The sequence below is a fragment of the Leptonotus elevatus genome, chromosome 11 (genome assembly GCF_054856555.1).
Source record: "Leptonotus elevatus isolate MCC_2025b chromosome 11, RoL_Lele_1.0, whole genome shotgun sequence".
NCBI lineage: Eukaryota > Metazoa > Chordata > Actinopteri > Syngnathiformes > Syngnathidae > Leptonotus > Leptonotus elevatus.
The window spans coordinates 23,728,723-23,746,730 of record NC_141249.1 but is presented as its reverse complement, the minus strand read 5'-3'; the positions used below and the strand labels follow the sequence as shown (position 1 = coordinate 23,746,730).

Sequence of the window (18,008 nt, the reverse complement as noted above, 5' to 3'; positions counted from 1 at the left end):
CTATCATTCGAATCCGCAGTCTTGTCCTTGAAGTGCTTTTGACTATAAGACAACTGCCGAGAGTCGTGACCGAAAGAACGAGATCCCGGATACAAGCGGCCGAAATGAGTTTCCTCCGCAGGGTAGCCGGACTCTCCCTTCGAGAACGGGTGAGAAGCTCGGTCATTCGGGAGGAACTCAGCGTCGAGCCGCTACTCCTCCACGTTGAGAGGAACCAGTTGAGGTGGCTGGGGCATCTGGTTCGGATGCCTCCTGGGCGCCTCCCTGGGGAGGCGTTCCGGGCATGTCCTACCGGCGGGAGGCCCCGGGGACGACCCGGGACACGCTGGAGAGACTACGTCTCTCGGCTGGCCTGGGAACGCCTTGGGATCCTGTCGGAGGAGCAGGCTGAAGTGGCTAGGGAGAGACTTTACGGCGCCCGTGCCTTGTCCGTAGCGCCTTCTTTTTTGTTAATTTTCAGGCCGTTTTTTAAAGTTTTTGAAAGTTGTGTTGTTGTTGCCTCCAGCAACGGACGTCCATCAGCAGGTCGGCTCACCATCCGGCGCGTCACGTTTCCGTGTTTGTAGCTCCGCTCTGCCGTCCGTCAGCAATGAATGTCCGTGCGCAAATATGTATTTTTTTTTTTTTAATTACTGTACTATAGTATTTTGATGTCAATATCAACTTTAGTGGGGAAATCCGACTTAAGTCTAAATTCGGGTTACATCGCCAGCGTAGGAACGGAACTCCGCCGTCGCTTGAGGATTCCCTGCAAAGCCGTCGCTAACATTTCTTTTTACAATCAGTTATTCCGTTAAATAATCTTACTATTATAGCATATATTACATAATGAGTAAACAAACAAAAAAACGCTTTTGTAGTTGACAAATTACATGATTTCCCCCCCAGCCCTACTTGACACCACTCTGGTGGTCCGCAGGTCCATATCTCGGGCACACTAATTCTCTCTTTGTCGGAATGAATGGCCCACTTTTTTCTTTTTTTTTTTCTTCCGAGAAGGCAGAGCCGCTAATGTGTGGGTTGGATTTTGTGAAAGTGCTGTGGAATATTGTTTTTACCTACCGGTTATTCGATTTTAATGAAGTTTTAACTCAAGTATGTAAAGAATCAGCAGAGCTCTCCGCCGCCCACTCGCAAGGTCCTTGAAAGGTTAATCCCGTCCAGACTATCAGTTCTGTTCACAATTCTGCCTCCCCTATCCGTCTCGATGACTCAGTTGCTCGCTTGGCATGTTTATCACGATACCGCAAATACTCAAGCTAGAATTCACTTTTGAGGTGTCGTCGTCGGAGATTTGCTTCTGGATGAGACATGAGCAGTTAATGCCGACGTGATGTGCACCCGGCGTGCAAATGAAAAGTCTTTTCGGTTGGTTTTTTTGTTTCAATCTTTCAAAACGCAAAAACAAATTTCCAAAATCAAAGTCAAAAGGAGTGTTACGGGCATGTCGATTATAAACCTGAAACACCAAATAAATATAATAAGATCATTACAGTTCTGTGATGCTAACCTCTTTGTACTTTACTCTTGCGTTTGGCCCGTCTGAGTCCAAATCTTTTTCTCAAAAAAATTGTTATTCAAGAGTTAAGGTGCAGATTAAAAAAAAAAAAAAAAAAGTTCTTTAAATATCAGCACCTGTTCTAAAATAGTGTGCGCGTCAGCTCACACTGGCTCAATTGTTGCGAAGCGAGTCTCTTCTTGTGTGTTCTATAAGGTTGCAGGTGCAAGTTGTCATTCTTTTATGTACGCTCATACAGCCGAAGTGCAATCAATCCCTCTTTGCATATGCCAAATTCTTTGGCTAGCAGAAGAATTAATGAAGTTTGTCACTGATTTTTGCACTAAGTTGTCAGTCAGTAGAGGAGCCAATCAGCTTCCTGGCAAAAATCCATCAGTAATCACCTCTTGTAGCACATAGAAGACCCCCGCACATAGAAGACCACCCACCCGCACCGTCTTTGGCTACTGTATGGCTCTGTTACATTTCATTTTCAATGACATCACATAATGTTACAAAAACAGATATTGCAGTACGTGCCGAAATTGTAATCATCCAAACTGCTTCTTGAACTCGACAAAGTGCAATTTCTGCAGAAATTGCGCGGGAATGCTGAACGCTGAATGCTAAGATTTGAATGCATGCGTGATACGTACGAGTAAATTGAAAGATAAATAAATGTGAAAATTACAAATGATTAATTGTAGTGTATTTTTGACATTGTATGTAATTGTATTGAGTAATAGACTGATAATAAATACAAAGTTGAAAATATGGATTAATATAGAAAAAACTCAATGTCAAATTAGATGTATAAAATGGATGTTAAATTATTGCACAATGACTATTTGAAAAATTAAATTACACCCAAAAAAAGTGTTCCAAGTGGGAATGGAATCCTGACGTTCCGCATGCCAGTCATTTGCTTTACCCGCTGCACTACTGCAGATACGGAAGTGCCTGGCACATTGGATGTAATTGTATTGCGTAATTGAGTGTAACACAAAGCTGAAAAGATGGATTCATAGAGTAAAACATTTTTAATCAAATGTACGTGAAATTATTGGACAATGACTATTTCAGAAATTGAAGTTGAAATTATAAAATTAAATATACATGTATAAATGAATGTGCACTCCGGTCCGGGTCATTTCGGTCATTTCGTTTCCATGATTAGCTGAACCAAATTTCTTCATGAAGATGATGATTTATTAATTTTTTCTGTTCAATTTTCCATCAAGAATAGTGAAACATATAAACCACACTCAATGGCGTCAATGTCAACATCTGTGTTTTATCACAAAATGGCAAATTGTAGAATACAACACTCTTTAAATTGAACACAGTATTTCTGCTGTTGACAGTTTGAAAGTTGAAGTACCAATTGTATTTTTGTGTTTTTGCAAATCCAGTTGAAAGATGTAAAAATCGATTTTAGCTTCCGGTTTCTATTTTTTTGGCCTGAGTAGAACCACATTTGAATGTCGTGCATGAGGCGACAACCTCTGCTCTTTGTTTCTGAGCACTTTGAATGTGGTGCGGCAAAAAAAGCAAATCCAAAAGTCAACCATGTGGACTGCAACATGTCATTTTCATGCAGAACACAGGCAGCGTAATACGAGCCCACTTTTTTTTTCCTGAACACTCTTGAGTCACGATGCTAGTGACTGTCTGGCGTAGTAATCTAATGTTCTCCAATTGACTCTATTTCATGTAGGCCAGATCCTCTTTTTGCTGAAAAACAAGTTTCATGAAAAAGAAAAATCAACCGGAATGAACTTGTGCTGCCTTTTGCGCGGTGACCATGAAAAGCGCGTCCTCCGCGTGCTGACCTCTGCTGTGAACTCGCGCCAGCAGAAGATGGCAAGCGTTCGTTGAGGTCATTCCTGACCATCTTCCTGAAACGTCCTGCGTGTCTGTGGACTTTTGACGGTGAGGTCGTGCTGTAAAAAGAACCGCATCTGTCTTCAAGTCTGCATCCAGACTCTGTCAAGAAACTCGATTCAGAAATCCCTTTTTGGTCAAAACTCAACAGGAGAGTGACGGACGGAGCAGGGCTGGTTGTGGAAAAGTGACGAGCAAAGTCGAGGGGGCGGGGGGGGGGGGGCAATGTAAGAATAGAAGGCTATAAAATAAAAAGAACTTCTGCTAAAAATCACAGTTCCATTGCAGTCGTGGAAAGAAGAAATAAAATGAAGCCTGGGAATTTTCAGTTGCATGTGCGAAGAGTTCTGTTTGTGGAAGGATTTGTTTGTAACTTGAAACCGAACTGCAATGACCCGCATTTCATGTTTCACTCACAATCATTTTTCTGCTCTGGTCTGGTTTGATCTGCATTAGGTTAGTTTGGAATGCGCTTTGCTTAAGTTCGCGATACACTCGCAGCCCTTTTCACTGAAGCAACCCCCTTTGCTCCCAGCTGTTGGACTGGATTTGGACTGATTTTGCAAGGCCCGCCGAATATTGTGTTCTCTTGCTATAAAAACATGGAAACCACCAAAAGAAAGGTTAGAGTCTCTTCTTTAAGTATATTTGTATCTGTTTCCGTTTTGCAGCAATTAGCATGAGAAAATAGCTAAGTTTCATCATTATTCACAAACCTGTTGAAAACAGAGCTTTTTTGCAACATGGCCCTGGTTGATCTCATATACTCTGCTGCCCCCTGCTGGCCGTTTTTGTAATAACTACCATTGCTGTAAGTGTTCTCATCAGGTGTAATGCTGTAGTATTAAAAAAACTTTTAAAAAAAAGTTTTTGGGACCTAAACAATATTTAAAATTGACGTTTTTATATGTTTTTTTAAAATACGTTTTTGGGAGCAAAAGCCAACCCCCAAATTTCTTTAGCTGGAGACTTTTTTTTTGTCATTCCAAGTGAAATCATTCCAAAGATCTGGTCAACTGTTGACATCTGTCAAGTTCTATTCTCATCTACGGATTGCATGTGTCGCTCCATGAGCCAAAACGGCCATTTTGCAAGCGTGCAAATCCACAATAACGCCACATGATTGATCAAGATGGAGTTCACTCACCTGTTGCGTACAATTGCTGAAACCTTTTTTCTATTTTGTTAAAGCAACAGCTTGACTTTTAATGATGTCAAGTTTGTTTGGGACGAGTTCAACATCTTTGCAACCTTTTGCAACCTTTTGCAACCTTCAACCATCCCTGACGAAAGACCAACATTCGCTACGTTGGCCGCAAAGCGACTCGCGGGCTTTCGTGTTGTTTCACTCGCTCGTCTGTACAGAAAACATTCCTGTCACCTTTTTCTTTCTTTTTTTTTTTTTTCTTTTTTTTCTTGTTGCTATTTTGCTGTTACAACAAGATTACTATAAAAAGCTGTTTTTGTGGTGGTGGTTGTGTTTGTGACTTTCGTCTCGTCCCATCAGGGTTTTCGCCACAGCAAGTCATTCATTCTGCAGTTGAGTTTTTTTTTAATGCTATATGGCATCCCTTTTTCTTCTTTCTTTCTTTTTGGGACCCGGAGGGGCATTGTCCGGGAATGGAACCCACACTGCAAGTGGTTTAACAAGCTAACGGGACTCCACTTTGCATTTGCGATGAAATGCAAATGATGACGAAGTACATTCTTGTATTTTACAGTCCATGAATCGGTGTCACAATGTTTGTTTGCGACACGACTGCAACTTTCACCTTGCCGACTTGTCGAGTAACAATCATCTTGCCGAGGAGGTGCGTCGCGGGTGCGAAGGTGCTCATTATCCGCGTTCAACAAGACGAGTGCTCATCTGTTGCGACGGGATCGTATTGTGGTCCGATGTCATTCCAGGAAGTGAAAGCTTTGTGAGCCCTAATTGCTCTGCCTGTTCAAGCTGTGATTTACTTGTTACTTTTAGGAAGTGATTTGACTTTGATTTACTTTGCTTTTAAACCTCTTTGACTCTGTTGGCGACTGCTTTTAAGTGTTGTACTCAAATGCACTAGAAATCAGTCATTCCATTTATTTCTTTATTTTAATAAGTAGATGGAAGACCAAAACTGCCAAAATTAAAAATGACTACATAAATAAATATATAAGTGAAAATAAAAAAAAATATACAAATATAATTACAAAATTTAATACAAAAAAATTTATATAAATGGAAATTTAAAAAATCTAATATAAATATATCCCTAAATAAGTCAATAAAAGTAAAAAATAAATTAAAAAAAATTAAAAACATGATTCAAAAAATAATAATCAATATAAAAATAAATGTCCCAAAAAATACAAAATTAATTATATGAATAGAATTAAATATCAATCAATAAAAATGCTCTGCTCTCACATTTATTTTATTTATTGCTGTAGACGCTCTGTCAGGCTTAATGTTATTAAATGTATAAACAATGTGTACATTTTCGTTTCTTAATAAGCCCTCTGTATAATCAATTTGGGCTCTTTATTTTGTGGGGAAAATTACATTTCATTTCATCAGAAATGTGTTCAAAAGCACACACAAAAATTCTGAGGAAATGTAAATTTCTACTTTCCTACTAATTATTTGAGGTAAGTGGACAGCAATCTGACTTGTGTTGATGGCGAGCTTGCCGTCGTTAACTTTTATATTAAAGTGACATTTTCTTTAGTTTTTTTTTTTCTGATAAAAATCTGAAATGTTGTTTCACTCAAAAGTACAGAAAGCTAAAAAATGGCTCCGTTAATCTTCCTAAACTCTCAGACTGTTTTGTGATTCCATCATCAGATATCCTGCAATGTACATTTTTGACGTGGTGTTATATTGGTCTTGGCATCCAAAATAGGATTTGGGACCACAAGCAGTTTATGTTTAGTTGACTTTGGTTTGACGCGGGTGCGAGTGCACATTGTGACAGATATGGGCCTCGTTTGAGTCAGCAGGCTTCCTTTGCTTTGTACCGGGGATTTTCCAGCACGACTCTGCTTGTGTATTACGTGAGCGGCCATATGGAACCGGTTAAACGTTCGGCTTGCTTGATAACGGCGGTCTCAGCTGTCACATCTGCTGAATACAAATTATTTACGGCAGTATTCGGTCAAGGTGGGAATTCTTCTCAGCTCATATTGCTTTCATCGCAAAGTCATTTGAAATGTCTTATTATCTTGTGACGTCTTTCAACGCCATCCAACTACAACACATGCGTACGTACGTGTATATATATATATATGAAAAATAAATACAAAAAAAACGAGATTCCAAAATATAATATTAATTATTATGTAAATATAAAATTAAATGCAGAAATAAATACAAAAATAAATGTATAAATAGAATAAAATATATATATATTTTTTTTAATTTGCATTTATATAAATTTTTTGTATTTAATTATATTTTTTATATTCAAATTTATTTTATTTTACTTATTTATTTTTATTATGGCAGTTCTCCATATCCGACCGCGTCCCCCATTAATGGGCTCGTCTGGTGGCCAAGTGAATGGCAAGGTGTGGGTCAGCGAGCGGCAAGAGTTGAACCTCTGAGCTGTTTATCAATCGTGACTGGCGCATGGAAGCGAGACCGGCGGAGGGAAGGAGAAAAATAGAAAAACGCAAAGTCTTGGAAAGTTCGGTGGGAGGGAAACAAGGGTTTGGCTGCTGTGCGTTCACAAATGATTTTAGGGAATTAAACGTGGGAATACCCAACGTTTTTCCAGTACTCATTCTCCAAGATGGTGAGTTGAGAGCATTGAACTCTGAAGAATTGGCCTTCTTGCAACAATCAATAAAAATGCTGTTACTTTTTTTTGCTGCGTAATAAAATAAGTAGCACGAATTAGTGAGCTGCTGCTGTAAATATTTGCTCTGGCTGAAAGAGACGTGAAGCCGTGCTTTTGGTCTGCCATCAGCAAGTCATCCAGTTGACTAATATCACACTGAATGTGTTCAAATGGGAGGGGGGAAGCGGGGGGGGGGGGGATTGCTAATGCTAAATGCTATCTTGGTTGACAGTTCAACAGCACCAAACATTCTCGTTATTATCCTGAACCTTTTTTGCTAACAATGGAAAACGTTGTCTGACTGGCGAGGAGCGACCGCAGTGGATAGAAGAAGAACTACATTACCCATGATCCTCAGATGCCAACGCAGGAAGTCGTTCTCGTTCCAGTCGATGCTTTGCTGCTGCGCTACCCATGAGATGCCAATAAGATCGCAAAAGTATTCCGTTCCGTTCCGTCTTCAATTCCGCTTATCCGGGGTCGGGTCGCGGGGGCAGCAGCTTTAGCAGGGAAGCCCAGACTTCCCTCTCCCTAGCCACTTCAGCCAGCTCCTCCGATGGGATCCCAAGGCGTTCCCAGGCCAGCCGTGAGACGTAGTCTCTCCAGCGTGTCCTGGGTCGTCCCCGGGGCCTCCCGCCGGTAGGACATGCCCGGAACACCTCCCCAGGGAGGCGCCCAGGAGGCATCCGAACCAGATGCCCCAGCCACCTCAACTGGTTCGCAAAAGTATATCGGAAGGAATTTCTTTCTTTTTAATTGGATTTTCGCATGAATCGCTTTGACGACACTGATTGACATAGACATGGCAAAAAAAAAGTCAACCAGGACGCCCGGGACGGCATCTGCGTAAATATTGGTACACAGCAATGAGGTTGTCGAAATCTGCTAGGACGCGGGACCGAAGGCTGAAAAACGGAACTGTCCCGGCTCAAACGTACAAAAAGAAAATCTATGAAAGGCACTTCAACGAGTTCCACTCATTTGGAAGTCGCAGGAAAGAAGAAACGGTGCCGATGCGCTCGGAAGAACGCGATATAAGCAGACGCTTTCAATCAATTGACTTTCAGCCAGCCGCAAGCAAAATGGCCCTGGATGCAATTAGCTCCACGTTTAGCGCAATCAAATGTGGGATTTAAAGCAGAGCACTGGCACAAACTTCAGACGGACTTTTTACAGCACGCGAGCGACCACTTGCGAATGTCAACGTCGCCAAAAACACGCTTTAGCCTCAAGTCATTTGGATTTTATTAGACACGGTAGTAAATGTCGCAGCGATTCTGCGTCTTTGATGCGAGCGTCGTTGACGCGCAGATAAAAAAACCGGATGATTCTCTATCATTTCAAGCAAAATACCAGCAGTATACTTTGAAGTAGAATATAAAGGAATATTAAATATTTTGTGTCCTTCATTTCCAATGACAAACTGCTTTTGTTATACTTGAGGAATTTTGTTGGCCGTCCTCACGTTTGTTCTCTTTGGGGGACCAAAACTGCCAAAATGAAAAAGAAAGGACTAAATAAATAAATTAAAGTGAAAATTAAAAACGGTTATGGAAATATATTTCAAAAATTGAATTCAAAAAATAAATATTAATGGCAATAAAAACTGTATTTTTGTCCCTAAATAAATAAAAGTACAAATAAAATAAAAAACGAGATAATTTTTTTTTTTATATATATATATATATATATATAAATCGAATAAAATATCAATCACTAAAAATACTCTGCTCTCTGCTTTTTTTATGTCCATTTTTATTTCCCCTTTTATCCATTTATTTCTTTATTTTTAATTTTGGCAGTTTTGGTCCTCCATAGTTTCTTGGGTTTGTGTTGTCACCCAAAAACATTTTCTGATCTCTCTTAAGGCGGACTTGATCTCGTGCATCATAAATATTATGGAACTATACCGACACGTTGGATTGGCGCTGCTGCATCCAGGAACCACGACTATCAATTTTCACGGGGCTGGATTGGCGTGGCTTCAAACAGTCCGCGTACCGTTTGCAATCATTGGAGGGGGGGGGGCATTTGACGTTGTGGGCTTATTTGAAGATGTTGGCCCTTGTCACGAGTGTGAAAATGACTTTGTTGCGTGTGCAGCGTGTGTTCATGTGTGCCAGCAGCACAAAGTGGGCCTGTGGGAGTTCTCTGGCCTTCTTTCCCACAGTATGCGTCCACAGAGATTTCATGGTGACGTCAGAACAGAGGTACAGGCAAGCGCCCTGTTCACAGGCCGTGAGGTCACTTCCTGTCAGTCAGGAGAGAAAGATCCCGTTTGACGTTCAGCTGAACGCTCTCTCTCTCCCTCTCTCGCTCTCTCCCTCTCTCGCTCAGGCTATGTGGTTGATGCTGCAACAGGAGGAGCCAGATGATTTCGTCATCGCAACAGGGGAGGTGCACAGCGTGCGGGAGTTTGTGGAAAAAGCTTTCAAACATGTGGGCAAGACCATCGTGTAAGCGCACACACACACACACACACACACATATTCACTCGGGCCCGAGCGATTAATCGGCTGGCCGATGAAATTGCCGTTTATGGCGCTTCACGCATTGACCAACATAGTCAGCCAAATGGCCGATGTTTGCCGATTATTTTTGACCTTAATGTACTCTAACCATTTACAGCAGTTGTACACAAACAACACTGCTCTCATTACACATAAATCTATATCATGACGAGAGCTGTCAAAATTAATCGATTATGAAATTAATCGACAACTATTTTAAAAATCAAGTCATCGTTTCAAGCCACTAAATCACTGGTTAATAAACACTAATCAGGGGAGGAAAATGCTTTTGTAATACACTTTAATGCAAATTTAAAACGAATCAGATTAGTCGATTAATCGTTTGAATAATCGATAGATTCATCGATTCTAAAAAATATTTGATAGTGACAGCACCAATCATAACATTGTATCCTTAATGATGTATAATAAAATGTAACCTGAGTTAAGCCCCATTATTTGTGAGGATTAGGGACCAGGCTGTCCCACAAATCGTGAAAATCCGCGTATAATTGACGGCCATTGAAATGCATGGGGGGGGGGGTGCATTCTATAATTATTTTTAATTAATCTGCTAATTAATTGGTAATCTGTATTTCTTTCTGGCAAAATTTGGCATCTGCCTCCAAAAAATCGGCCGGTCGGACCCTACAAATCACGATGATGAATTCATTTTCTTTTGTGTTCTCAATTTGCTCTTCAGAAATATCACTTCATGCAATGTTAGAGCACGACAGTCACACATTAGTTCATGATATTGCAAATATCACATTTCATAATGTATTTGTATTTTGGATGTACATTTGAATTTTGCGGGCCGGTGAGCAGGTGACATGTTTTGTCGAGCTAAGGTTTTAAAGCAACAAACTTTTGGAGAAGAAACGTAAGCGTGGAGTGCAAAAGCAAAGCGCTTGATGAGAACGTGCGTGTTTGCAGGTGGAACGGCAAGGATGAGCACGAGGTGGGCTGTTGCCAACAAACGGGACGCGTGCACGTCAAGGTCAATCCAAAATATTTCCGTCCCACTGAAGTGGTAAGTTTTCTCTTTGACTTTGATGTTTTGTTGCCACAAAGATTGATTTCACTTTACGCTGTCTTGCAGCGACTATTATAAAATATTTGAAAACAGAATATTTCCCCAATGACACGCTCTTCACCACAACGACTTTTGAAGTCGTGCTTACTGTGTAACACTAATAAACTTCTCTAAAACGCCGGATTCGTCCATCGCAAGGCACGCGCTGTTTATGAAACGCATTCACGCCTCCAAACGACCGAAATGCACGTTTTTTTGTAATGTGAAAAAAAAGTGTAAATTTCTCATTTGGAATAGTTTGTTAGGAATTTGCGCTGCTATTGATGACTGCTTTTACTTGTTTTTTATGTTGTTTTCTTATATATCATCACCCTCTTAACTCATTTGCTCCAAACAATGTATAAAAACGTTCTTTTTTTTTTAATATTGCTGTGGTCCCAAAATCGTATTTATAAAAAAATAATAATAATGTTTTTTTTAATTTTTTATTATACTAGAGCATAGAGAAGGCTTTGGTGCAGCTTCTGACCTGAAGAGGTCGCTTAAAGCAATGGTAGTTATTTAAAAAAAAAACGGCCAGCAGGTGGCAGGAGAGTATAAGAGATGTTGCAACAAGCTCTTTTTCGCAGTTTTTTAAAAATGTTTGTGAATTATGATAAAACTTAATTATATTCTAATGCTAAAATAATTGCCTAAGTCATTTTTTTTAAGGTCTAAATCATCTCCTCATGATGCAAATCAATCATCCAAATGGTTCAATTTTTTGTGTTTCCTGAAAAAAAAAGCACGTTTCCTGTTTTATATTTCTGACCTTAACGTGAATGTAGCGTGTTTTCTTTGTATGTAACTGATTCCCGGCAATTGTATTTGGAACCTTGTACTTATTAACTTTAGTCGTTTCACGTCATCTGATTGCTCTCGCTAACGTTAGCTGCAACCTTCCAGTAGACGCAGGATGAGAATTGGGATGACATCTTCAGGTTCGGGTCGTTTTTGTTTCATCCTTCGGAAGCAGCTGTTTTAGCTGAGGAATATTTGCGCATATAAATGAACACCTCTCAACTGTTCCCTTTATGTGCTGGAGTGGAAATGGCGACATGAGCCAGCAGATTATGCCTCCATCTGGCTGTGTGGAGGTGTGAAGCGGCCATCTTTCATCACCCCCCCACCCCCGAGGGTATTATGGCTGCACCTTAGGGGGAGTGTAAAGTTACCAGCGGTGTTGTGGCCCAGATTAGCCGTCAACTTCTCAGGGTAAAGACGCGAGTGGCGCTTTTCGCAAGGTTGGCGCGTCCAGATTGCAGCTCGGATTCACTTGAGTGACGCTGGAGGATTAGCACGGGTTCCCCTGCTTTGAATGACGGTTGCAAAGATGGAGTCGCCGCGTGTGCGCACACCTGAGGCTCAATATTCTTTACGCACGTTAGCTTTGTTATGCCCCCCCCACAAAAAAAAATCAACAACAACAACAACAATGGGATCAGGATTCAGATGAGGGATAGAAAATATAAAAGCATCAATTGAAACAAGATTTTGTACATTTTCAAAATGAACACCTGCGTCCAATTTAGATCAAGATGTCATTTTCACAAAACACAAAAATAAAACACGTACACATTGGATGAACCTGGAGAAAATTTGAGATTCTAATGAATTTGACTTCGTCAACAAATTTCTTACTGAAATAATTCATTTGACTTGATTACTTTAACCAATTGCCAAATAATCCTTTCATTTTCACCTGCAAGTTTGCACCTCATCTAAACCATTTTAGATGTTGCAACAGATACGATTGTGTTTTGCGTTTGGTCATTGTGTTATGCTTATGCAGTTGTTATGCTTATGCAGGTCAGTGTCATTGTGTTGTGGATGTAAAGTATACAGTATTATGCTCAGGTAGTTACTATGTCCCTTTGATGATAATGTTATGATTTTGTTGTTGTATTTGCCTCTCTTAGTTTGCCAAGTTTTATACAGTTACGATGTCTCCTCTGATGATTATGTTTTGAGTTTTTTAAAGATTAGAAGTTATTACAGGTACTATGTCTCCGATGGTGGTAATGTTGTGATAATTTTTTTAGCTGTATTAGTCTAACTTTGCTGAGTCTTACACAGTTACTATGTCTCCGGTGATGGTAATGTTACGAAGATTTTTTTTTTACTGTATTCGCCTCTCTTAGTTTGCCAAGTCTCATGCAGTTACTATATTCCTCGTGATGATATGAATTGTTTGAAAAGAGTGTCCAAAAATGCTGCCAATTCTGAACTGATGACAGTTTTTTTTAGTCAATCAAAAGTCATTCAGTACCGCCTACGGGTAGTAGCGGTCGTGTCCACCATTTTGTGCGTGACAAGAAAACTAAACGGAGACCACAGAACACATTTTGTGTCCGTTTTTAGTTCCACTCACCCTGGCAATGTTCTGCAAGACAAAATGATTTTGCAACATTGTTTCCTAAAAGCAATTCCAAGCTTACGCGATTTGCTTTTAAAGAAACCAGAAATTGCGACGTCCTCGGAGGGATTGAGGCTAAAGCGACACGAGGTTTGAGTTTGGATATCCGCCGATGTCCGTTTCCACGCGCCTGATCACCAGGACCGAGATATTAATAGTACGCAACGCCAACACGGACAGATTGACGTCCTTTTGTTTGTCACCTGAATTTCACGAAGACCGCCGAGAAAAAAAAGTTGCTGCCGAAATGCGTTCTTCCTTTTTGTGTGCGCGTCTTCCGCCAGGCACAAAACGCACACGCGCGTTCTTACGGTTCTTTACAAGCAAGACAAAAGAAGTGTCTGGATCAGCTGAATTCTTTCAGCGTGTAGCCACACGATGACAGGTATTTCCACTCGAGGAGAGCAACAATGCTAAGCTGCCAGCCTGGTGTCAGAAGCTTCCTGCCGAAAGAGGTCAGAGGTTAAACACTTTTCAGTCTCTTCAAGCTCCAAATAAAGACAATAGACAAAGGAAGAGAGCAAAGAAACGTTGCTGTCAGTTCGTTGGCTTTCCATCCCCGCCCATTTTTATTTGCAAACGGAAAACTGAATTTTTGAATTCGAAAAAGGGGCCCAAAATTCCCAAACAAGTTTTTACGCTTAGAGGAGGTGGATTTTGAAGCGTATGGAAAAAAAAAAGGAAAATGCAAATTTTGGCTACGGAAACCGGTTTTGCGAAGAAACGCTGACAAGACCGGAGACACGTGGCGCGTTTTGATATCCGGATATGACGTCACACGTACGCTTGTCGTCACAAAGCAATGTGGGACGATAAAGTAAGGTCGGTTTGGGGGGGTGGGGGGGGGGGGGGGGGCGACCAAACAGAAACCTTTTAGGAATTCATTAAAGAAGCGAATATTCATGTAATTTGAGATGGAAAACAACAAAGAAACGCGACGGTTGATCAAGGATTACAAAAGCGTCGGCGCAGTCGTTTTCTTCTTCTTTTAATTGACTGCTCTATCACATCTCTATGGTGTATAGCGCCACCTAGAGTGGCGGAGTCCTCGGGTCCGTTTTGCGCGTTTTCAGTAAATTTGCTTCAAAAATTCAAAACAATTGAATGGAAACCTGAAAACTCGAAGGCCGAAGTACGGATGTCGGCGTTTCTGTTTGTCGTCTTCAGTTGAAATTCCTTCCCATTTACTTTCACATTCATATTCTCACTCGCATCCGCATCTAATCGCTACCGCCATCTTGCCAAATCTGCAAACTGAGCTACATTTGAAATGCGCAACTGTTCCTTCCTTGTTATCTTTCAGTAGCAATCGATTGCTTGTGGTTGCGAAAGTTCTGCGGTTTACTGGACGCGTCCTGCTCGGAATGACAGCGACCCGTCGAACCACATTTGTTCATATGCGAAGAAGAAGAACGTTTGAAAGCTGACGGATTTGTTTTTCATGCAGCGATAGATAAGAGCATCAGCATCAGGCTGACATGGCCGCCGATGGCGTTGTTTAGCTTCGCCAACTTGTCAGTCTCGCCATTTCAGAAAATTGGCTTTCAGCCAGTATTGAAAGTGGTTTTGGTTTTGGTCAAGTTTGGTGATACGCGATCTGAGTTGAATGGCGCCAGCGCACTTTCGATTGTGCTGGTGTTGTACAATTTGGATTCCCATCGGTTGCTCAAAATTGTAACGCGCTTCTCGGGTTCAGGGTTGACCTTTGCTGGCGCCAGCACGTTGTACGTGGCAGTTCTAACGTACTGACTTTGATAACTCCTTCTTTTTGATATTCTTCCGACGACAATTCAAATCAACACTGCGCCTGTATTTTATAAAAAAAAAATAAATAAAAATAAAATTAAATAAAAAAATTAAAAATAAAAAAAAACAGTGCGCCTGTATAATCCGGTGCACTTTATGGATTAATTCTGGTTGCACTTGCTGACCTCGAACTGATTTTATGTCGTGGACGGCACTCAAGAATCGGTCAAAATGCTTCCGTATGTCGTAAATCCACACGTTTTTGCAATGAAGGCCGAAGTCAGGATGTCGGCTTTTCTGTTTGTCGTCTTCAGTTCAAATTCCTTCCCGTTTACTTTCACGTTCACATTCTCACTCGCATGTAATCGCTAGCAGGCGCACACACTTTCGTCGTACCGGAACCATAACTACTTCCTGCTTTCGTGTCTAAGAATCGTGGGAAATGGAGTCCCATTAGTCCAAATCATTTATTTATTTGTCTGCCATTTGAATAGTTTTAGTCGGAATTTTATCTTAGGGATCAGCCAGGATAATTGTTGCCGCCGATATTCAGAATTTTGATGAATATCGATATCGGCCTTTTTAGAAAAAAAAAAAGCTGACGGCCAACAGGAGATCAATTAAAAAATATTAACTTCAGGGAATTATTATAGATTTTTTTTTCCCGCTTTTCATAAAAGATTCTGCTGACCCTGAGAATTCTCTGCACCTTCTGTTTTTGTTTGAAATTAAAACTAATTGAACATGTCAAATATTTTGAAATCCTGAAAACTTTATTGACTGTCGCCTCCAATCAGAATTTGACTGTTGGACGTTGTTTGTCATGACACAAAAGTATCAATGTAAAACGTGCATGCGTGCGTGCGTGCGGGCGTGCGTGCGGGCGTGCGTGCGTGCGAGCTAACGCCGCGCAGGCGTCATACTTTGCAGTTCATGTGTCGCTTCAGGCCAAAAAGTGCGCCTGGCTGAGTGACAGCTCAATGTGCGTTTTTTTCGAACCTCATGCGGAGGATGAGTCTTGATGAATGGGAAGTTGTCTTTCAGTCTGTTGTCTTCCTGCGTCTCATCCGTGTTCACATAACTGCTCACCTGTCATATTTCTTTGCTGCCCCGCGGCCTCTCCTCAGTGTTAGCAATACGAGGTGGCCTGGAATGCCCCTGCAGCCAAGATTAGCATATTGTGAGACGAGGGGGAAACAAAATCGAACTGGCGTACTCTTCTGTACAAACCAGAAAAAAAAAATGCATCCTTCTCGCAGCAGTCCTTTTTCCTATCATATGATTATAAGTTATTTATTTAAACAGTGGCCTCAGATTATAATGGTCTTGTGTTTTGATTCGTCGTCAGGTGAAACAGTTAAGCACCTCCCACAAATAGATCTTTTATGTTTGCTCATTCAAAAAGCTTGCTCACTGTAATTGCTTTAGCTCCTACGCTTAAGATACTCGACCCGTGTCAACACGTCGAGGTGCCGTAAATAAACTATTTGCATTTATACGTACGTGCTGAAAATGCCGTTTTCATGGTTGGCTTTGCTGATTGTCGACTTCGGTTGCGATCTCCTGTTGCATCGATTTGTATTTGTCTTAACTCTGAGTTGCCTGATGGGATTCCACACGCTAACTGCTAAGTGTAATTCAGCAACTGAAGTGATGAAGTGATGCATGCACGAGTGAAAATGTCCAATGACCTCGTAGGTTTTTTTGTTCTTTTTGTTGTTGTTTTCTACTTGGAAGTTATCTTTTTCTTATCAAGTGTGAAAAGATGAAGTCAAAATAGTGAAAGCGAAAGCGGTTTTCATTTTTTTTAATCTTAGTTTTCATATGAGCTGAGAAAATACACAACAAAAATAAACAATTTTTCTTTTTTCTATCATTTTCAATAGAATTCATTAAGCAACAGGAATGTCATCTTTTAATAAATGATATTAACTGAAAGCAAGAAAGTAAAAAAATGATACTGGCAAAATGTTGCTTTTGATTTTTGTCTGCATTTTCTTTCCTTTTTGATACTGTAGCTCGTCCTGAAGTGCATCAAAGCCTAAAAATAGCGGCGCTGGCGCACCTCGCCTTGTTATCTGTCAAGTGTTCATCTTTGGTATGAATGGCCTTTCTTGGTTTTTGGATGGCTGTCATACCGACGGCGAGATGTGCGGAACGGGCATCCACTAAAAAATATGCCGCGCGTTACGCATCGGTGGTTTCGTTGTCACTTGCGAGCGCAAACAATGGCTTCAGTGATCAGGAAGAATCAAGCCAGGACGGCTTGCAACGATTTTCTTGACGAGGTCATCGACGTTATGTCGCAAGTGCACACCTGAGACATCACGTTGAGAAATGTTTTGCATTCGAGGCCAGTTGCGCCCTTTGATACTCGCAGGCAGTTTGATATCATCAGTTCGTTGCAGCTAAATGCATTCCTTGGAGTTAAAAAAAAAAAATTTGATTTAATGTTATGACCTGTCTGTGTAACTCTTGTTTGAATTTTCATTGCATGCATTGCAAGCAAGTTCAAGGAGTGGCTGCAAGAGCCTGAGCGTTTCTCAGATTCCAATTTTTATTTATTTTTTTTAGAAGGAGGGGGGGGGGGGGGGGGCGGTTCTCCATGCAGGGAAGGACAACTTAAATAATGGGGAGGGGGGGGTCACAATTTTGTAACCTAATAAATGTTTGAAGTTCACCACTGACTGAGCACAGGGCTGTCATTTGTCATTTTGGACCCGAGGCAAACGCAGCCTCGGCCATAATGGCGGGTCACAAAAACGCTCACATACTTTAGTGTCATTCATTTTTGACAAAAGGTAAGGAAACGTTTCCTGCTTTTCAAATCTCTTTTATTATCTGACAGCTCAAGTTAGAATATATTTACCACCAAAGATTTTGAATATTAATCGAGTGAAAAGTGGAAATTTGAGGAAAGTTTCCTGAGCTTGACAAAGTCCTTTAAACTCCTTCTTGGGTGCACTTTTACCGTAATTGATAAGAACTATTAATCAGCATTTCATCAAGTTGACCATTTCAACTGCTTCAATAGCTCAACGGTGGAAAAAAGTTTTGAAAT

General features: G+C 40.8%; 1 protein-coding gene across 1 annotated transcript in view; it reads left to right on the top strand.

Annotated features, from left to right (window-relative positions):
* gmds (GDP-mannose 4,6-dehydratase) overlaps positions 1-18,008 on the top strand; it is a 73,952-nt gene that overhangs the window by 41,110 nt on the left and 14,834 nt on the right. The window contains exons 8-9 of the mRNA XM_086089151.1: positions 9,538-9,656; positions 10,647-10,743. Of these exons, the coding sequence (XP_085945277.1) occupies positions 9,538-9,656; positions 10,647-10,743 (216 nt within the window). The remainder of the gene's footprint in view (positions 1-9,537; positions 9,657-10,646; positions 10,744-18,008) is intronic.